Below are 20,253 nucleotides of genomic sequence, written 5' to 3'. Positions count from 1 at the left end.
CCCAGGCTCCAGGTCAGCCCCTGCATATCCCAGATGCTCCATCAGTGCACCCACAGGTGGGGTGAATTCAGTGTTACACTGAGGGGCTCCTGGAGAATTGTTTTTTCCATCCTTAGATGTCCCTCCTTGGGAATGAATACCAGCCTTACCCTGACTTTCTGAACCTCACTTCTCTCCCTAGTAATATCTAGCCAGTACATGAGAGTGGTAATTTTTCCTAGAGGACCTTAAAATGTTTAGCCTGTTCTACCTTTAAAAGATGGTTTGGAAATTGAGGCAGAGGCCAGGCCTTGAGGGCATGGGGTCCAGGACATGTCAGGTTGATTGAGGCAGTTATGTCTGGTTGTAAATGTTGGGAGTGTGGGAGGCTGGAGGGGTGAGGGGTAAAATGGGTTTGCCCAGATGGGGCATGAGATAACCTTGGTATAATTGTACTAGTTGCATCAAAATCTGATCAGACTGTTATAGACATTTGTCAAGGGAACACATTCTACAAAGAGAATTGACAAGGAAGCAAATTAATATATGTAAATTGATTATTATGTAATTTTTTCAGTTTGAACAATTTTATTTTCCTATTTAAGTAAAAAATTAATTTTCCGATATAGAACATCCAAAATAAATTATAAAACACAAAACAATTTTTTTTTTTTTTTTTTTTTGAGACAGAGTCTCACTCTGTTGTCCAGGCAGGAGTGCCATGGCGTCAGCCTAGCTCACAGCAACCTCAAATTCCTGGGCTCAAGTGATCCTTCTGCCTCAGCCTCCTAAGTACCTGGGACTACAAGCATGCGCCACCATGCCCGGCTAATTTTTTCTGTATGTATTTTTAGTTGTCCATATAATTTCTCTCTATTTTTTTAGTAGAGATGGGGTCTTGCTCTTGCTCAGGCTGGTCTCAAACTCCTGAGCTCAAAGGATCAACGTGCCTTGGCCTCCCAGAGTGCTAGGACAAAACAATTATTTATCATTCCTTCAGAATAAAATTCAGAAAGCATTCTCTTTATAAAAAAGAAGGAAAGAAAACAAAGGTGGTACCAGCACTCAGCCCACCCGATGTCCCTTTTGTCTTGCTTTCTTGTTGCTCCCTCTCACTCTCCTCTCTCTCTTTTGTCCCTCTCAGGTTTACAAAAAGAACATAGGAATCACTTTAAAAGAGTCCCATGATACAAAAGAAAAAATCTGGGCCAGGCATGGTTGCTCATGCCTGTAATCCTAGCACTCTGGGAGGCCGAGGTGGGAGAATGGCTTGAGGTCAGGAGTTTGAGGTTGCAGTGAGCTATGATGATGCCACTAACCTCCAGCCCAGGTGACAGAGTAAGACACTATCTCCAAAAAAGAAAAATCTTCCACAAAATTCCGCCAAATCAGTAGGGGCAGCCCTGCTAGTCCTAGTCCTGAGGAAGTTCATCCCAAGGGCACTGTTGCAAGGTAAGGCCATTGACCCCCAGGAGATGAGCTGCCTCCAAGACTCTGGGCGCTCCCCCCCCCCCCCCCCGCCCCCTGCCTCTTCTCACCCATCTCAGAGAGAAGGTGGAGATGGGATCAGAGAGGTGGGGTTGAGGGGCCAGGAACAAAAATCTCCAACAGATTCTTATCAGTGTGCAGGTGCTTGTATTTGTTGGAATGATCAAGGAGGATGGGTTAGCAGGACACCCACCATCCAGTCAACCCTGGAACCTTGGTGTTAGAGGGCTGGGGAAATGGGAAAGAAGGTTAGCTTTTTAACTTTCTCTTTATATATTTATGGTATTGTTTTGCTTATAGAAATCAGCAAATAAAGGGCCCTAAAATGTAAAAACTGTTTCATAAAGTCTTAGTTTAAAATAAAAAGGAAATGAGGGTGGGGCATAGTAAAGGAGGCAAGAGAGTGAAAGGGAGAAAAGACAAATGATAAGGGACCTAAAGAGCAAAGACGACATTGCAAATATAAGACTGTGTATAAAGCTAGTACCTCCCCTTCCCTTAGTATTGTTATTTTTTATAGTGAAAGCAGAGCTAGAGAAGGGAGGGTCAGGGTGGGGAGGTGAGCAGCATGGGGTGAGGGGGAAGGTGGGGTAGGGCAGAGAGGCACATCGCTGCCTGAGGCCTGTCCTGGGATTGGTTCCCACTGCCTCCAGCTCAGTCAGGAGAGCCATATTGGGCTTGGGTTGCCCTGGCGTTGAAGGGGTGGTGCTGGCTGTGGCCCAGCAGGTGGCAGCACACCCCTAGAGGTCCTAGGCAGGGTGGCAGCCTCATGGAGGTAGGAGTTGAGTCAGGGCACCTGCCGGGCAGGCCATCCCTGACAGATGCTGGCTGCTGGCTGCTTACCTCTGAAGGTCTTTATTTAGCACACTTGGGTATAGAAGCCTCTCTTGGTTCTATCTGGGCAGCTTGGAAAGCCAGTCTGCTTAGCTGTTCCTCCAGGACGTTGGAGCCGCAGGTAACACATACAGAGCAGAATTGAGGAGGCAAAGGCCTTGGGAGGCCAGGGCCAGATTCTGGGATTTCATACTTTGTTTTCACTTACAACAGCTATGTGGGTAACACGTGAAAGAGAATCTTGATAGCTATGTTTGTTTATTTTTACTAATGTAAGAAATATTAGAGTTTTTTCTTTTTAATACAGAGAGATATGAAGATGAAAATTTAAAATGGACCATAACATCCCCACTAAGATAAATCCTTTTGGTGATAAAAAGTGACAATAAAATAAGGCCTAAGTTTTGAAATTTTGAACTACAGAAAGGTATAAAATGAGAAGTAAATGCTTCTTCCCTCCCTACCTTCATCTTCTCCAAAGGAAACCTCTATTAAGTTTCAGGATTGCTTTGAGAAAAAAATAAAAACAAAACAACAACAATGCACATGCCCGAGTATCTGTAACTACATTTCATTTATTTGTTCAATTTAAACCCCAAAGTGATCATACTATATATACCATGTTCTGAGCCTTGGTTTTTTCACTCATTCTACCCTGAAGATCTTTCTGTGTCAGCACTTAGAGACCTCTATCTATCATAATTTTTTTAATGGATCTCCCTATTGATGGAGATTTTGGCTGGCTCCAGTAGGGGACTATTCTAAATGGTGTTGCCATGAGTATCCTTGTATATTTATTTTTGCATACTTCTATAAGTCCAAATTCCTAGGACTGGGTCAAAAGGAAAGTACACTTTAAAATTTGATGTCTAAAGTTTCCTCCAGAAATGTTGCCCCAGTTTACATGCCCACTAAGAATGTATAGAGAGTACCTGTTACCAAGTGGCTGTAAAGAAACCAGTATACTGTGCTCCTACCTCTTCCAGGAGCCCCTTGGCATCTGAGATTGAGCACTCAGCAGGAAGTAGGCCTGGCTTCTCAGCTGGGTGGCAGTGGCCAGCTGCCTCCATGGCTTTGCCGCCTCCCAGGAGCCTCTCTCTTATGTGGGCATGGTATTTCCCTTATGGCTTGAGCAAGGTTTTTCCTGTTTGTCCCTGGGGTGAGAGAATGAATGATCATGTCTTCTGTCTGACTCTTGCAGGTGAAGAAGGCGTATAGGCAGAAGGCCCTCGCCTGCCACCCAGACAAAAATCCGGATAATCCCAGGGCAGGTGAGTCCCTCCTCCTAAGGGGATAGGGAGAAAGAGACCTGCTCACCTGGGCATTGTTTCTCAATCTAAGCTGTGTGTGTGGACTGTGGGCACACATGGCCGGGCTCTGGGCAAGTGGGTCCCAGGGCTTCCTTCACATGTTAGGGGTGTCCAGTCAGTTGCTGATGTGCTCACCCATCCTTGCTGGTCTGTCATCTGCTTATGTCGGCTTTTCTGCCCACTCTGTGGCTTTTTTTGTTCCTTAAGACCTTTTTTCCAAGTAACCTGTGGCTGCTTTGAAGTGTTTTTTGTTTTGTTTTGTTTTGTTTGTTTGTTTTGAGACAGAGTCTTGCTATTGCCCAGGCTGAAGTGTAGTGATGCAATCATAGCTCACTGCAGCCTCAAACTCCTGGGCTCAAGTGATCCTCTTGCCTCAGCCTTCTGAGTAGCTACTCAGAGGACTACAGGTGCATGCCACCACGCCTGGCTAATATATATATATTTTTTTGTAGAGGCAAGGTCTTGCTGCATTGCCCAAGCTGGTCTTGAACACTTGGGCTCAAATGATCCTCCCACCTTGGCCTCCCAAAGTTCTGGGATCACAGGCGTGAGCCACCATGCCTGGCTTGAAGTGTTTTTTTTTGTTTTTTTTTTTTTGAGGATGCACACCATCGCCAAGGCTAACTTTGTTTTTTTCCTTTCTCTCCTTTTGATCCCTATGTGTAGCTGAACTCTTCCACCAGCTTTCTCAGGCCTTGGAGGTGCTGACTGATGCTGCAGCCAGGGTAAGTATATCTTCCTTTAACTGAATTATCCCCCATAGTTAGAGACCACTGCTGCCCTTCAACCTCAGTCCTCTGCCCTTTGCCATGTGGCACAGTCCTTGCTATCTAAGCCCTGGAGACCCAGTCACCAGGCTGCCTCCCTGATGGCTCTGCAGCTAGGAGGCAGGGGCCAGGCAGATTGCTGGGGCTTTGTCCTTTTTCTCTGGTGGGCCTGCTGCCCTGTGATCCTTTCTCCTGCCAGGCTGCTTATGACAAGGTCAGGAAAGCCAAGAAGCAGGCAGCAGAGAGGACCCAGAAACTTGACGAGAGAAGGAAGAAAGTGAAGCTTGGTAGGTGACGTCGTAGTGCTGGATGGCCCGCGGTTTCCCTTGGCCATTTTCATTTATCCCCCTCACTTTTCTTTCTGGAACTTTACTTCCATCAATTCAAAGCCTCTTAGCTCAGGCTCTGGGCAAAACTTTGTTCTTAGAGGTTGGTTCCTATTATTCTTAGGAATAATAACGATGACTATGTTTACTATTAGCTAAGTATTATGACAAATGCTTTATTGACTTCTTTAGGTATCACAACTATCCAAAGAAGTGGCTGTTACTAAACCCATTTTTTTTAGGCAAAGGACTTAAGGCACCAAAAGCTTAAGAACTTGGTGGTCCTGGGATTTAAACTCACACAGTGTGAGAAAAATCAGTAAAACCATCCCCAGCTGGGTGTTTTTATTTGTCCCAGCCTCATTCCTGCCCAGAGCTTTCACTCTGAGAAGCTCCCTCAGAAGGATTCAAGGAGGTCCAGGCTTTCTCTTCTTTTTTCACAGCTTTATTGAGGTATTGTTTGCATATCATAATGTCAGCCCATCTCAAGTATACAGTTCAATGATTTTTAGTAAATTTACCAAATGATGCAACTGTGACTATAAATCAATTTTAGAACATTTTCATCAACCCAATAAGATTGGCCCAAGCATTCTTTACTCAATTTTTCTCCCTTTCTTCTTGCCTATTCAATATCCATATATTTTAATGTGTGCATATACCATCCCAATATATCCATTTCTCTATTTAAAAAAAAAGGAGGTTCTAGGTAAGTAAAGTACACAATCCACAAACCTCCCAGGCCTGAGAGAGGGCTTGTCACAGTAGCTGGCGTGGCACAGGGCTGCAAGCAAGTTTCCCCTGGAAGGCAGGAAGGGCTCTGGGACCTGGGGTAATGCCTTCCCACAGTCTGCCCATCCCTGTAGGAGCCACTGCAGCCCATCCACAGTGAGGCTTGGTAAATGTGAGTTGAGGGGGGGAGGTAAAGGAGACAGTGAGAACTTGAATTCAGTGGTAGAAAGAGAATCAAAACCAAAGCAAGGTCCGAGGTCAGGCTAAGGTGCCTCAGGCACAGAGGCCAGCAGCTCCACCCACTGGCATCCCTGACACATGGTCCTGGGCTGCTGGCGTAAGCACCCATCTGTGCTCTGTTCACTGACTGGAAAAACCAGCTTGGTTCTAGACCACTGGCCACTCCGCTGGAGCCCATACTTCGGTGCTATGATTTTTCTCAATTGGAATTAACTCAGGGGCATATAGGCATGGAAGGAGAGGGCAGAGTTACTGTATGCTCTCGTCCTGTATGAGACTTTGGGGAAGGAGCCAGAGCTGAGGTGGGCTGAGGCCACGTAGAAAGTACGAAGACTAGTAGTTGGATCATGTAACCCTTGTGCCCAGACCTAGAGGCTCGGGAGTGGCAGGCCCAGGCCCAGGGGAGTGAGGAGGAGGAGGACAGCAGGAGCACCAGGACACTAGAGCAAGAGGTGAGCATCTAGGCACCCTGGCCTGAGGGCCATCTGCAGGAGGAGGAGGAGGGGGAAGAGGAAGAGAAGGGACTTGGGTGACCGTCATTGCTGGAGAGGGCATGCTCTTTCCACCTTCTTCTGGGGGATCTGGGTAATTTGTCCCACCCACAGGTTGCTGAGCCCTAGCTTGCAGGTGGAACCTCTCAGGGACCTTTACAAGGTGAGCCAACCTGGAATTGGATCTGCACAGAATTGTCACCCCTCCACCCCCCCGCTCTGCAGATCGAACGCCTACGAGAAGAAGGTTCCCGGCAACTACAGGAACAGCAGAGGCTGATCCAGGAGCAGATACGCCAGGAACGTGACCAGAGGTTGAGAGGTGAGAGTCCATCACACCCACCTGTCTCCCCCTCCAAGGCAGCTCCAGATTGCCAAAGTGCCCACACTGGCTGCTTGGTGGAGTTGCTGTGGAGGCTTCCACCTGCTGGAGCCCTGAGGGCACCCCATGGCACCTCACTCTGACACAATGCCACCTGTCCCTTCTTTCTACCAGTTCTCTGGGGCCTATTTGCTTTTTACTCTGAGATCTCCTGGCTGCATTTGTCTTAGTCCCAAGCAGAGGTGGCTCTATTTGGAAGCAGATCACTGAGGAGAAAGGCTCAGTAGAACTGTGTAGTTTGTGTCTCTGCCCCCGTCCCCAGAAGGTGTTCCTAGCTCTTCATTTGGGGAATGCTAACAGGTGGCCCTCAGGGAGCTGGGCAGACCAGGGGTGGCAGCTTCTCTAGGGATGGGAGCACTGCGTCTGCTTTCCCCACCAGCCCCTCACAGGGCAGGGCAGATATTGCCCTTGGTCAGGAGTGACCTTTTCTAGGTCCTTCTGGCTCTGGGCTGCATCTCCTTTGGGAGAACCTCTTAATCCCTCATATTCCACTTTTCTTCTTTTCCCAATATTTCTAGGAAAGGCAGAAAATACTGATGACAAAGGAACCCCCAAATTAAAGGTGAGCACGGACAGGATCCATGGGCCTCATACTCAACAACACCTCCTCTCAGCCAGAACAGATGCATCCTGTGGTTTGAGGGGTTCTGGTGGGGCACGGGATCTCTGAGGGGAACCAGCACGACTGTCGCTTCCTTTCTGTCCTCCAGCTGCCTGGAGACCAGACTGCTTCCCAGAGCTTGCCATGAAAGGCTGCTCTTAGCCCTGACAGTTGCAGGGCAGCATTCCCCAGAAGCCCTCGGAGGGCTGGAAGCATTCCTGGGGTGAGCAGCCTGCCCTGCCTGTGTTTCCAAGGGGAAAACATGTCTTGGTGGTGCTCTCTAGATTGCAGGTGCCTTGGAGAGTCAGAGGGTGTCTGCTCAGACTAAAGCCCAGTTGTGGGTTAGGTACCATTCGCCATTCGGCTAAGGGTCAGTGTCAAATGCTACTGTCTTTTCAGCTAAAATGGAAGTGCAAGAAGGAGGATGAGTCAAAAGGTGGCTACTCCAAAGATGTTCTCCTGCGGCTTTTGCAAAAGGTCTGCACCTCTGACTTCCTCTCTTTGCTGTCACCTCAGTCCACATCTCAGCCCACACCCCAGGACTCTATGCTTGAACTTTGCTTACCATCTCTTCTACCTGCCTTTTTTCTTTTTTTTTTTTTGCCTATCTCATAGACCATAGAACAGCCTAGAAACTTCTCCCCAGGCCATGGTCCTCCTTTCTCTTGTGCTGCCATGCGCCTCCTGCAGCTTGGTCTCTGCTTTGCTGGCTAGGTCTGTCCCCTACCATCCTTAGAAACAAAGGGCTTGGCTGGGTGTGTTGGGAGAGAGGAGGTGGGTGTGTGGCACGAAAACCCTGCCCTCTTCACTACCTTCGACCAGCAAGGCAGCTGTGTGATTATGCCAGTCCAAGTCCCCAGTCCTTTGCTTATCTCTCCTTTGCCGTCCTGTGTTCCTAGAATAAAAACTTCTTTCTTTCTAATCTCTGAGCTCACTTCTCTGAGACTCTAGCAATGAGAAGTTATCCCCCAGCTGAAAATGCTGCAGTGGGCCTCAGGACAGCCCAGGCTTATCTCTGGCACGAGCTGGGCCATCCTAAAAGCCAAGCTGTGCTTACTGGGACTCCCTTGTCCCCACAGTATGGTGAGGTTCTCAACCTAGTGCTTTCCAGTAAGAAGGCAGGCACTGCTGTGGTGGAGTTTGCGACTGTCAAGGCCGCGGTGAGTGCTGCATGAGTCTTGGGGGCCACTGGTGGCCCTGTCATTCTAGGGCAGGGACCCAATTCTGTGGCCCTTCTGAGTTAGGTGATCCATACTGCCTAGGGATGCTGGGCCAGCTCAGAGCCAAGGCTCCCTGAGAGGCCCCTGACTCCTGGGGATAGAAGTGCTGCACGTGAAGGGGTGGATGGGAGAATGCCGTGGGCAGGGAGGGGAGGGCACACTGACTCTTTGTTCCCTGCTGGCTGCCTTCACGCCCTCCACCCTGCACCCCTTGAGGTAGTGAGCCCCAGCCCTGCCTTCCCACCCTCCATGCTTCTCCTCACTCCCCCAAATCAGAAGGTGCATCCCCGTTATTCTCCCACAAGAAGGGAAGTTTGATATCAAAGCTTTAAGGCCCCATCGTTTGAAGGTTGCTGAGGTTGCCCAGCTCAGCTGAGAGGACTAGAATGCTGGATCTGTCTGTTCTGTGGGGGTGGAGAGAGCCTCCTTATAGCTCGTCTGATGGACAGGCCCAGGACTGGATGCTATATTTGGCAGGAGCTGGCTTTCCAGAATGAAGTTGGCCTGGCCAGTAACCCTCTGAAGATTTCCTGGTTGGAGGGACGGCCCCAGGGCATGGCGGGCCCCAGCTACCCAGGCCTCTCAAAGGTAAGGAGTCAGGCCTTACCCAGCTGGGTCTGCCCAGCACTCAGGGAAGCTCTTCCTGTTTGGGCTCCTCTAGGGGCCCTTTCCTCCCAAATTCAGGTCTTTGGGCATAGAGTGAGATTGGTCGGTCCACCACCCTGAGTAGGAGGGGCTGTTGTTCTACTGTGACCCCTTTTACTCTCTGAGGGGCAGAGGGACCCTCCCCTACACACTATTCTTAGACTGTGCCTTCCTTCCACATCCTCCATGGTCTCTTGTTGGGACTCTTATCTTTACCCAAAAGGATCTTCCTGGCCCACAGGTTGCTTGGTTGTGTGTGGTGTGAGGCATTTGGAGCTTAGCTGACCTAGTGCTGCAGGAAGGGGCAGTTGACGAGGGCAGCTTGCCTCCCCGGCTCTTCAGTTTTCCAGGTGTGTCCCTGGCTGCCCCAGGCAGGGGCCGACTGTCAAGAGGCAGTGTCTCCTCTTTAAAAATAACACTGGCTACCCTGCTGACACTGGCGTGCCGCCTGCCCAGAGTCTGGGTGCCCTACTGTGGTGTAGACCTCCCAGCTGATGCCAGCCCCATGCCAGCTGTTGTCCTCACGGTTCTGTGAAGGCTTGTGTTCAGCACCCCCACCCTCCCACCATGTCCGTGGTATTTTCTGGCCTGGATGCGGAGGCTGTTGCTGTAGGGCTCCTGGCCACACCTATACCCACCTTTGTGCGACAGGTTGCTTTGGGGGCAAGAGCTAGCAACCTGGCTGTCCCCTTCTCTGCAGTGGCCTGGGGCCTGTCTGCAGTTCCTCAGCAGGCTGGCAGGCAGGAGGCCGTTCTTACTGCCCTCAGCCATGTCACCCTGCTCTCCCTGCCCCTCCACTGCCTCCTCCCAGACCCTGGGCAGGGGGGAACACAGACTGTTCTTAACTTGAGAGCGTGCTTTAGAGACCTTAACTCTTCCCCCTGCTTTAAGTCCCAGCATTTCACGGCCCCAGATGACACTGCACAGGTTGTTAGAATTTTATTCATTCTTTCCTATATCCACAGAGGAGCCTTTCAGCTCAGCACCTCTGACAAGAGAAGCAAAGAGGGAGGCCACTGATTTGGGCTGTGGAAGCGGCGTGTGTAGAAGCCTTCCTCCCCCCCTGCCACTCTTGGAGAGGCCCAGCAGCCAGTACCACGTGGCCCAGCTGAGCGCTGCTGGGCTCTTGCTTCAGGTCTTCTGGCCAGGCCACAGGGTGGGGCAGTAGCACACAGCCTGTGGCCTTGACCCAGTGGGCCTGGCTGGGTTGGAAGGCCCATTGACAGAGGGTTTGGGCAAAGCAGAGCTCCTCAGTCCTGGCGGAAGATTCTGGATACCAGCTGTGTCTCTCCACCATTTAGTGTCCATTTCCTTTCCAGTCCTCCTATCTTCTAGGAAGGAAATCTGCCACTGTTTTGCTGCATTTCCCAAGGGCTCCGATCACTAATAATTCTGGGAATTCCCAGAACACCCCTGTGCAAGCTGTGCCTGTGCCTTCGGCTGGCATTCCCGAGTGCTGCTTGCCTCAGGCACCAGGGATTGCTCTGGCAGCTGTGTCGGGAGGTTGAGTCTCTCGTGGCTTTTTTCCTGAGTTACGCTCTATATCTCTACCTACTTCTCTCTTCCTACTCCGCCAGCCCCTCTCTTCCCTTGCAGCCCCCATATGCTTCCCCCTTGCCTGCCAGGGCTCCGGGCTGTGCTCTAGCCAGCGCTGTCCAGTAGGACTCTGCCCAGTGATGGGAATGTCCATTCTGCACCATCCAGTGTGGCAGCCTTAAGCATGTGGGGCTCCTGAACATTTGAAACTGAGGAACTTAATGTTTTATTTAATTTCAGACTCAATTTAAATAGCCTCATATAGTGAGTGGCCACCAGTTTGAACAGGGTAGGGCCTGTCTCCCTTCTCCTCTCAGGTCTGCCTGCTTTCCTCTTTGGCCTGGGTTGGACCACTTTTGCCCAGGCTTGTCCTGTGACCTCTCTCTGTTGACAGTGGCTTCCAGGGGGGGTGGTGCAGGGCACCCGTCTGTTCTGCTGTGTCCTCCCACTCCCTTACTCACCCCCATGCTGCTCTCTGGCTCTGCTGGCCTTTGCCTGGTTCCTGTGGTTGCAGGGCGTGGCCTCCTTTTCTAGGCCCAGCCAGCTTCCTTCAGGGCTCCTGCCATGAGGTACCCCCCCAACATTTCCAGCTGGCCTCTGTCTCTCCACTCTGGGGTGACTTGGAGAACTGTTCAGGCCCTAGAGGGCAGCCAGAGCCCTGGATTCCTATTGCTGCTCATTCCTTAATCCATGATTGTCCCCTCCTTCGCTGGGTACCCAGGCTCTGGCTCTTCCAGTCACCCCAGCTCTGCCTACCCTCACCCCATTCAGAAGCTGGGCTCGCTGGGAAACTGTTCCCTCAGCATTTGTAGGACTTCCTCAAGAAGTGAAATCCCCAGGTCCACTTTAAAGGAGAAGAAGGGATCACTGAGGTCCGGAGCAGGTGTCCTCTGGAAGGGGGGAGTGTCCAAAAGGTCGTCCTCTGAGTACTGGTGTAGGGCGTCCCCCAGAGAGAGTGCTGATGGCAAGGTGGCTGAGTAGGCAGCAGAGTAGGCGGGTGGGGGCTCCAGGATGTTGGGGCAGCTGGAACTCTCTCGGTAGAGGCGTGGGGGCTTGGGCGGGGCCAGCAGGGTGGCCCGGGGCTGCTCATCCCCCCACAGTGGCAGGCGCCGGCCATCTGGCCTCCCTCGCAGCTCCCGTATGACCTCTCGGTTGCTGTACTCCTCATGGTCACCACCAGCTGTGCTGGCCTGGCTAAGCACACTGCCCTGACGCCGGAGTCGCCGTGGCCGCCCCAGGCTCAGCCGCTTGAAGAAGGAGGCATTGCGGAAGGAGCCTTTCCGCCAGGTCTCCATGGGGCCCAGGGCAGCCAGCACACAGGCCTGGTGCCTCGGAAGCCCGGCAGACAGGCGTTCAAGAGCAGCCGGTGAACATTTGGTCTGTGCTGGAGCAGTGAATGCCAAGAATCAGGGAGACACCCCTGGTGGGCTAGAAGCAGAGGCCTCGGGGTTTCTGCTCAGCACAGACTTTTGGCCGTGTCTTCAATGGTGAGATGAAGTCCCAGGAAGAGGGTGTTTTTTTGTCCAGGAGAGCAGAAAGCTGGGAGTTCTGGCAGCAAGTTTCCCACAGGGACAGGAGTGGCCTGGTTACTTGAGAGGGCAGTGGAAAAAACCCCAAGAGGAAGCAGCAGCACTTACTGGAGCTGGAGTGAGGGCAGCTCTGGTGGCAGCAGAGATGGATCTTCTTGGGCCAGGCAGGAGCAGCGTGTGCTCCTTCCAGAGGCAGGAGGCAGAAGGGCCTGGCTCCTGTGCCGTCTCTAGGCAGTGTGTCCTCTGTGCCGGTGGCTCCCGACTCTGATTAGTGGCTTGGCTGTTTGTGGCGGTGAAAATGTGTTTGTGTTTTCAGCTGACTCAGTCAGGTGGGAAGCCGGGTTTCATGCTCTTAGGTAATTGCAGCATCGCATGCAGGGATTGGGGCAGTTGTGACCAACACCCCAGGGCAATGGGGAGCTTAAGATTCCTCTGGGGACTTGTCTGGGGGCAGCCCTGCTTTATGTGTCACCACACTGCTTCCTTTCTCATCACAGCCCCATTGCCCTGGGCCCAGCAGGCAGGCAGGCTCCCCAGCCCACAGTGTGTCTGGGTGGGAGGAGCTCAGGGAGGGTGGGAGTTAATTGAAAGGCAGGCGTGTGGAACAATTGTGGAAGGAAGAGACCTGCCACTGCTGCGGGTGACTCAGCCCTGGGGCCCTCTCAGCCCTCATTAGCAGAGACTGTAGGAATGGAGGGAGCAGCCCCACGCCTGTAAAGGGCTCAGCTCCTCCCAGGGTAGTGCTGGGGGCATGCCAAGGGTGACTCCAAGTTTTCTTGGCAGAGCAGCATTGACTTCGGGAGGGGAGAATTGCCCTCCCCTTGGCCTGCCATCCAGTCTGGCTGCTCAGTTTCCTTGTCCTCCCTTGTTTTACCCACATGGCCTCCTGGCAGGAAGAGAGCAGTGGACAGCCAGGGTCCTGCCTTGGGGTCCCTCTTCTGTGAAAAGGGTGGGCCATGTGGGGCTGCCATGAATTGTCAGCCCTGCTCTGGGCCAAGCTTAGCAGGTGGGCCTGGCTGGGAGGCCAGCTCTCCTGGAAAGAGAAGGGTGGGGCTGTCGGGAGGAGCAGGGGCAATCCAGGCTGAATAGCACTTCCTGTTTCTGTACACCCCTCACTCCAAACCAGTTGGCCAGGGCCTGGCGTCTCAACCTCGGCCACTCCTTTCTTACTCCCCGGGTCACTGACCACATTTTCCTCCCGGCTTGTTTGATGAGAGCACCAGTGTGGTGTGCCACGGAGCAGGGCTCAATAGCTCTGCTGTGGACGGGCCACCGCATCTTGCAACCCCTGGCCTGGCTCACTTCTGTGCCGGGTCAGGTGGGCTTCCCACTTCTCTAAGCAGCTGTGGGGACCACATGATCATCACACAGCTTCAGCGGCACTGAGGGAGGAAGTGATTTAATTCCCACCGCACACCTTATCAGGGCGTGGGGGTGGCAGCTCAGGGCTCTGCTGCGGAGCTCCACCCCACAACCTTACCCTATTGAGGTGGTTGTTTGTTATTCTTTTGATTATTAAAATATAGTACTTCTTAATCCCCCGCACTGTGCTGGCAAGATCATAAAAGAGAGCTGCGGGCCCTGCCGCCAGGAGCTCTGCTGCATGTTTAGGAGGGAAGCCGGCTGCACAGCTGCGCCTCTCCTGCTGGGGTGGGGCCGGCTGAGGCTGTGTGGAGGGCAGGTCCCTCTGCGTCCTCAGCGGGAGCCAGGCCACAGGGAGCTGGGCAGAGCCCAGCGCATCCCTGCACCTCAGACAGCTTCCCTTCCTCGGACACCTGTAAAAGGCAGAAGCCACGGCGGGAGGGACGGAGTGTCAGCTAAAGGGCTGAGAGGAAATGAAGGGAGATCAGGGCCTGGCTAGGCCGCAGAAGGGATTCGGTGATTGGCGCAGGACAGGTGAACCAGAGCTGACCGGAGACGTGAAGGGCCTGGGTAAAGGGCTAAAAAACTGGTCGACATGACTGGCTGAGAGGGACTGCGGGGGAGTCAGCGGAGGAGAAACTGGCCTGGAGGCCAGTGGCCCACCTTCCGTGGGGGAACATGGATGAGTGAGATTCCAGAAGGATGTTCCAGGGTCATTCCCTTCCTCTGCCCTCCTCCCTCCTCAACTCCTAGACAGCAGTGTGCTTAGGCCCCGTCCTCTGAGTCTGGAGTCCATGGGTCTGTGCCCTGGTGTCCCTAACCCCTCCCCATCCCCTCTGTCCCCAGGGCTCAGTGCTGTCAGAGAGGGACTACGAGAGCCTGGTCATGATGCGCATGCGCCAGGCTGCTGAGCGGCAGCAGCTGACGGCCCGGATGCAGCAGGAGGATGAGGAGGGGCAGCCCACATAGCCTCCGGCTCCAGCCAGCCCCCAGCCCTTTCCTTAAACGTCACCAATAAAAAATTTTTTTTAATAGTCTACCTCTACTCCATACATAGGTATAGGGTGCTGGGCTCTACCTCAGAGGGCTCCTCCCAGGCCTGGGCGCCCTCCCTGGGAGTGAGCAGACCCCCAGGGACAGGCCTCATGTGGTGAGAGTCCGGGCACAAGCAGAGCAGAGGAGCAACCACTCATCACAGCCCTTTATTGGCTTGGACTAGCTTCGCAGGACCCACCTGCCAAGTCCTGGCACCATCCTCCGCTGGACTGCCAGCGCGGCAGGGGCAGCCTGCCCGCAGAACATGGCCTCTGCCAAGGCCCTCAGGTCAGGCCTGAAACAGGAGGGCAGCTGGGAGCACTGGGGCAAGGGGCCCTGCCCTTCCCCGATGACCAAGGCAGGGTTGCAGAGAAGGCCATTCAGTACCCACTGGGGATGGGCTGGGGGCAGGGACAACCTGGGACAAGGCAGGCAGTGAGGCAGGGGATTGGGGGAGGGGCCCATGGCAGCCCCTTCAGAGAAGGGGTGCCCAGTCCACAAATCATTGTGAGACGGTCACTCCTTGTGCAGGCACCACACCAGCGTCTGGCCCACCCCTGTCATGCTTAACACACGGAAGCCCCTGCGTTCCAGCTTGTCCAGGACTATGCGAGGAGGGTCATTGACGTAGTACTCACAACTGCAAAGAGAGCAGGGTGGGTGGTGTGAGGAGTGGCACACACAGCGAGCTCCCCCTACGAAGCTAGTGTCTGCTGAAGGCTAGGCCTGGGCAGGAGCTCTCATCGTGGTGACTGACATTTGCTGGTGCCAGGCTAAGTGTACATTCGCTGCCCCCTCCCTGCTGAGCACTTCACATGAATTATTTATTCTTCCCAACAACCTAGGGGAGGTACCATTAGTGTTCCCATTTATCCATGGGAAAAATGAGAGGGGTCAAGTAGCTTTCCCGGCGTCATACAGATAGAGACTCCGTGATACTCTGACAGCAGCCACACCTGCCCTGAGCACCCCGCTGTTCCCTGGAGTGGCCTGTGCTCCCTGACCTTGCTCCTCACCCAGGCCTCTGGGCCTCTTGCTGCCCTGGCTGTCCTGCAGTCCTGGAGCAACAAGGGTGGCCCCCAATAGCTCCTGGCTCTGTGTGCCATACCCTGGCATGGAGAATGGTTGGTTTCCCTTCTTTCAGGTTTCATTGATGCTGAAGGGCCACCACACAGATAAAGGACTCAAGCAAATGCCTCACGGCAAAGGGAGGGAGTTGGGTGCTGCCCTCCAACTTTGACCCAAGGGGCTAAGATCAGCTAGCCTTCTCTTTCCCCTCCTTGAACTGGGACTCACTCCAGCAACTCTTCTCAGGGCTCCTGAGCCCGGGTAGCCAGGGTTCTCCCTGCCTACAGATAGGAGCGGGTGAGGGAGCACAAAAGGAAGCATTGGTCACAGTTCAGACATGGAGATGGTGTGAAGGATGCCAAGGGAAGTGACTGAGTGGCAGCAGCCAAGCTGGAAGTTGGAGCCAGGCTTCCTGTTCCGTTTCTGGGGCTTAGCTTTGTTACTCAGCCAACTCTTCAAGGCAGAAGCCTTTCTCTCTGCACCTGTCTTTGCTGATGGGTCCAGCTTAGAGACGAGGGCAGGACAAGGAACAGCCCACTTATGGTGTCCTAGACCCAGGGGACAGATCTGTCCTGGGGTTCCACTAATGATGGGCCTTTCCAGTGGAAAGGCTTTCAGAGCAAGCCTCAGGGAGGCTGCAGATGGGACCACCCCTACAGAGGACTGAGCCCCAGGGTGCAGGCTCTGAGGCTGCGTACTGTCCTGGGCTTGGAGGTTATATAAAGGGAATGGGCAGGTCTAGGGATTGGCAGGGGGAAGATACTGAGGGATGCCACTACTTACAAGTTGTTTCCCAGGACACTTCTCTTGGAGGCTCCCAGATGCTGCATCAGCTCTGGATCCGAGTGTTCATCGCCCACCATGGTGGGACCCACCTCCTGCAACATAAGCCATAGTAGCTTCTTGGCTGGCTGCCAGCTAGAGGTGGCAGGCCTGCCTCTCCTTCCTCCCCTGCCTGCTCGCCCCGAGAGCTTCAGGTAAAGGCTGGAGTGGGTGGTGAGGATCCTGGGGGAGCCTGTCAGTGATCAGGAGGAGCAATGTGGGGCCTCGCTGGCCCCTTAAAACTGAGCTGGGCATTGCATGGCTATTGGCACCTTCATGGCAGGCACCACCAACCATGTTTGTGGGTACCAGAATCACACAGAGAGCAAGAGAAATGAAACATGTCCATGTGCAAATGTGTACGCAAATGTTCACAGTAGCATTATTCATAGTAGCCAAAAGGTAAAAACAACCCAAATGTTTGTCAACTGATGAACAGATAAAGGTAGTATAGCCATACAGGGGAATGTCATATGGCAGTAAAAAGGCATGAAGTACTGATACATGCTACAATATGGACAAAACATAAAAACATTGCATAAGTGAAAGAAGCCAGACACAGAAGAGCACGTGTCACAACAGAAGGTAGATTAGCAGTTACCTAGGGCTGAAGGACTTGGGAAAAATGAGAAGAGACTGCTAGTGGATACAGGGTTTCTTTTGGGGTGTTGGAAATGTTCTAAAGTTGAATGATAATGGTTGCACAACTCTGAATATGCTTTTTAAAAAAAACCATTAAATTGTACATTTTAAATTGGTGAATTCTATGGTATGTGTGTTACATATCAATAAAGCTGTATTTTTTTTTTCTTTTTTTTTGAGACAGAGTCTCGCTTTGTTGCCCAGGCTAGAGTGAATGCTGTGGCATCAGCCTAGCTCACAGCAACCTCAAACTCCTGGGCTTAAGCGATCCTACTGCTTCAGCCCCCCCGAGTAGCTGGGACTACAGGCATGCGCCACCATGGCCGGCTAATTTTTTCTATATAGATTTTTAGCTGTCCAAATCATTTCTTTCTATTTTTGGTAGAGACGGGGTCTCACTCTTGCTCAGGCTGGTCTCGAACTCTTGACCTCAAGCGATCCACCCGCCTCAGCCTCCCAGAGTGCTTAGGATTACAGGCGTGAGCCACCGCGCCTGGCCTAAAGTTGTATTTTTTAAAAATGAAGAATCACACATTTCCAAGTGTGGATCCCCAAGCCCCAGACATAGAATTTCAGGAGGTCTGAGAAGGGGCCCGGGAATCCACATTTTAACAACTGCACAAGTGGCTGGTTCTCAAACCACTGCTCTAGCACGTTGTGGAGACCTTTCCTGCCTGGTGGTGAACCCACCAGCTACTTTCCTCATCCCAAGGGAGCTGTGTACCCTCTTCTGGATCACCTGAGCACGGAGGAATGGGAAGGGGGAGAGGAGCACCCTGCTACCCAGCTGGGGGCCCAGTTATCATTCTGAAGCTAAAAGGGGACTTCAGGGCAACCGGAGCGTTCTTTCTACAGTTGAGGAAACTGCGCCCCGAGTAAGGAGCATGACATCTGACTCCTGGATGGTATCACCCCACCTAACCCCACGGCCCCATATCTCCTTCCTTCTCTTCCTTTCCTAAAACTTCAGGGACAGCCCTTCCTGGACGTGCCACGGGTGCTGCTAGTGGCTGTGTATGGGCCAGGGACTTGGCACGTCCTTTTCTTTTCCAACCCTCTTTCCCTCTGGTTATTCCACGTTTTTCCTGCGCAGCGGCTCTGTGCGGGGCACTGGCGCTGCACGTGCGAGGCGAGGGCTCCCCAGGTCCGTCCCGCGGACAGGTAGGACTGGAGTGGGAAGCGCCGGGAGGCCGCCCAGTCGCCAGGACGCACGCATCCGACCCCCTCTGCAGCCATGAGCTCCGGGCAGGCCAGGGCTCCCTGAGCCCGGGGTCGCGCGGCGCCGGCTTCCCCAGCTACTTCTCGGCGGCCGAGGGGGCGTGTCCGGACGGGTTGCGGGTCCTGTCCCCTGTGGGCGCTGCCCAGGAGCGAGGCGCCAAGGCGCGGTCGCAGCCCCCCTCGGGCCAGGGCCGGGCTCCGAGTCGCCGGGCGGGGGGTACTCACCATGCGGATCTGGGTGCTGATGAGCAGGTAGGGCATGGTGCGCGCGTCCCGTCCGGCTCCCACCCCGGGCTCTGGGCTCGGCGCCAACGCCAGCCCCTCTTGCGTGGGGACTGCGCCCCGCGGCCCGGAGTCCCGTTAGTCCGGCTCTGGCCGCGGGCGGCGCCAACCCCGCGGCTCCCGGCCGGTGACCGCGGCAGCCAGCCAATCAGGAGCGGAGGCTGTGCCGCGCCCGGCGCTCTGCGGTTCGGGGCCCGCCCCTGCCCCTCTGGCAGTGGACTTGGACCCCCCCGGCTGACCCGCGGCTTCCGCCAAGTGGTCCAGCCGCGGGGAGGAGGGGTCAGGGAGAAGGAGCGTTCCCGCAGCGGGGAGGTGAGGGTGGCCCGGTGGACTCGACTTGGCTACAGCGGCCGTGGCGCAAGCCCGCGTGTTGACTCCGCGCCCTCTTCCAGCAATAGCTCCCGGTCAGATTCCAAAGTCCTGCTGGTCCCGCCCGGTCCCTGTGATGCAGAGCAGAAAGCAAACGGCGACGTTGCTGAGGCCTCCCCAGGCTCCAGTGTACCCCGTCCAGGGACGCCTCTACAGGTTTAGCGGGTCCCCAGTTCCCCTCGCCAATACACGTCCTCTAGACATGCCTTAAGCGCTCGGGACAGCAGGGCAGGAGGCTTGTGGCTAGCCCTGGGTGCTACGGCTTTAATGCCACCCCGGCACACTGCGCATTCGGGCCCCCAGACTCTCATTCCTAGTACAGCGGCGGGTCCGTGCATTTCTGTGGCCTTACAGGTAAGTCTGTTAAGGATCTGAGCGCTTGGCTGGGTGCCAGGTCTGGAGTGACTAAAGGAATGGAACCTGGAGCTCCATCTGAGGAACTTCCCGCGCAGCTGGAGATACGTGGCGCACGCGCAGGTGGTCACAAGGCAACACCTGCGGCAAATGAAACAACTTCCCCCGCACCAGCCACCAGGGAGCTCCCAACTATGCGTCCGTGCCCTCATCCGAGGTATCACGATCTGACAGTTCATTCTTTATCTGCCTTGTGATTGGTTCTCTAAAGAAAAAAAGCGAAACAAAAAGAGCCTATAACCTTCCCTCCCCCGCCCTGGAAAAATCTTCGCTTCCTTCAGGGGCATTTATAGGGCGTGCTTGGTGCCTCCAAAACTTTGACAGACATGGAGAGAGCTACAAGGGAAGTAGGAAGCTGTAATCCTAAAGGATCTTAACTGAGCTAATTTATTATTCTGTGGTCTCCACCCCTACCCTCTACCTACTGGACTAACAGTTTAGCCAGAGAGATAAAACACATTCATGCTTAACAAAGGATTTGTTAAAACAGACAAATGCCCAGGGCCTGTAAAGAACTCCAAAAATCAGTGAGAAAAATGTAAACCAATAGAAAAACACGGGCAACTGACTTGAATAGGCACTTCACAAAAGAGGAAATGGAAATGACAACAACATAACATTATGCTCAATATTGTTAGAAATCCAGAAATGCAAATTAAACTACATTTTAAACTACAATAAGATATTGCCTTAAGGATTAGCAAAAAATAAAATTAAAAACATCTATAACTATCAAGTGTTGGTGAAAATGTCTAACTATCCCTCTACTGTTGAGCTTGCAAATGGTGTGATTGATACAAGCAAATGTGCATACCCTATGCAGCCAAATCTCTCCTAAACCTTAAGAAAACTCACCTGCATCAGGATACATGTACAAGCATGTTCACATCAGCACGGTAATTAGCAAAAAACTGGAAATAGCCCTTATAGTGATCAAAAATAGACTAGATTAAAAGTTTCT

At 53.2% G+C, this 20,253-nt stretch overlaps 3 protein-coding genes across 6 annotated transcripts in view; 1 reads left to right on the top strand and 2 right to left on the bottom strand.

The window, feature by feature from the left end:
* DNAJC17 (DnaJ heat shock protein family (Hsp40) member C17) overlaps positions 1 to 14,479 on the top strand; it is a 34,400-nt gene extending 19,921 nt beyond the window's left edge. Inside the window, exons 2-12 of one of the 4 annotated variants that reach the window (XR_006730850.1) lie at positions 3,503 to 3,572; positions 4,278 to 4,336; positions 4,578 to 4,665; positions 6,043 to 6,128; positions 6,393 to 6,489; positions 7,068 to 7,111; positions 7,550 to 7,627; positions 8,230 to 8,310; positions 8,848 to 8,958; positions 9,981 to 10,150; positions 14,289 to 14,374. Coding sequence is in view for 3 of the 4 variants with exons in the window: in XM_045535316.1 (XP_045391272.1) it covers positions 790 to 819; positions 3,503 to 3,572; positions 4,278 to 4,336; positions 4,578 to 4,665; positions 6,043 to 6,128; positions 6,393 to 6,489; positions 7,068 to 7,111; positions 7,550 to 7,627; positions 8,230 to 8,310; positions 8,848 to 8,958; positions 14,289 to 14,411 (867 nt within the window). In the remaining variant the exon portion in view is untranslated. Of the gene's footprint in view, positions 1 to 786; positions 820 to 3,502; positions 3,573 to 4,277; positions 4,337 to 4,577; positions 4,666 to 6,042; positions 6,129 to 6,392; positions 6,490 to 7,067; positions 7,112 to 7,549; positions 7,628 to 8,229; positions 8,311 to 8,847; positions 8,959 to 9,980; positions 10,151 to 14,288 lie in introns of those variants that run through there. The other 3 variants (XM_045535316.1, XM_045535246.1, XM_045535417.1) reach the window with 3 other exon arrangements.
* On the bottom strand, positions 9,940 to 14,291 carry C1H15orf62 (chromosome 1 C15orf62 homolog). The gene has a single exon (XM_045535545.1). It carries the CDS (start codon positions 11,844 to 11,846, stop codon positions 11,319 to 11,321), a length of 528 nt encoding a protein of 175 aa, XP_045391501.1. The 5' UTR covers positions 11,847 to 14,291; the 3' UTR covers positions 9,940 to 11,318.
* Positions 14,480 to 14,625: 146 nt separating the features above from the next.
* On the bottom strand, positions 14,626 to 18,640 carry GCHFR (GTP cyclohydrolase I feedback regulator). Its single transcript, XM_045535783.1, has 3 exons — positions 18,453 to 18,640; positions 16,329 to 16,423; positions 14,626 to 15,117 (listed from the first exon to the last, which is right to left on the bottom strand). Exons 1-3 carry the CDS (start codon positions 18,486 to 18,488, stop codon positions 14,994 to 14,996), a joined length of 255 nt encoding a protein of 84 aa, XP_045391739.1. The 5' UTR covers positions 18,489 to 18,640; the 3' UTR covers positions 14,626 to 14,993.
* Positions 18,641 to 20,253: the final 1,613 nt, after the last annotated feature.

This window comes from Lemur catta, chromosome 1 (genome assembly GCF_020740605.2).
Source record: "Lemur catta isolate mLemCat1 chromosome 1, mLemCat1.pri, whole genome shotgun sequence".
Lineage (NCBI taxonomy): Eukaryota > Metazoa > Chordata > Mammalia > Primates > Lemuridae > Lemur > Lemur catta.
Note: the sequence above shows the minus strand (reverse complement) of the source record. Positions and strands in the feature narration are given on the sequence as shown.

Coding starts and splice junctions, on each gene's coding strand:
- GCHFR (XM_045535783.1), bottom strand. CDS start 18,488: ATGCCCTACCTGCTCATCAGCACCCAGATCCGCATG. Junction 16,424..18,452: donor TCAGCACCCAGATCCGCATG/GTGAGTACCCCC, acceptor CTTATGTTGCAG/GAGGTGGGTCCCACCATGGT. Junction 15,118..16,328: donor AGTGTCCTGGGAAACAACTT/GTAAGTAGTGGC, acceptor CTCTCTTTGCAG/TTGTGAGTACTACGTCAATG.
- C1H15orf62 (XM_045535545.1), bottom strand. CDS start 11,846: ATGGAGACCTGGCGGAAAGGCTCCTTCCGCAATGCCTCCTTCTTCAAG.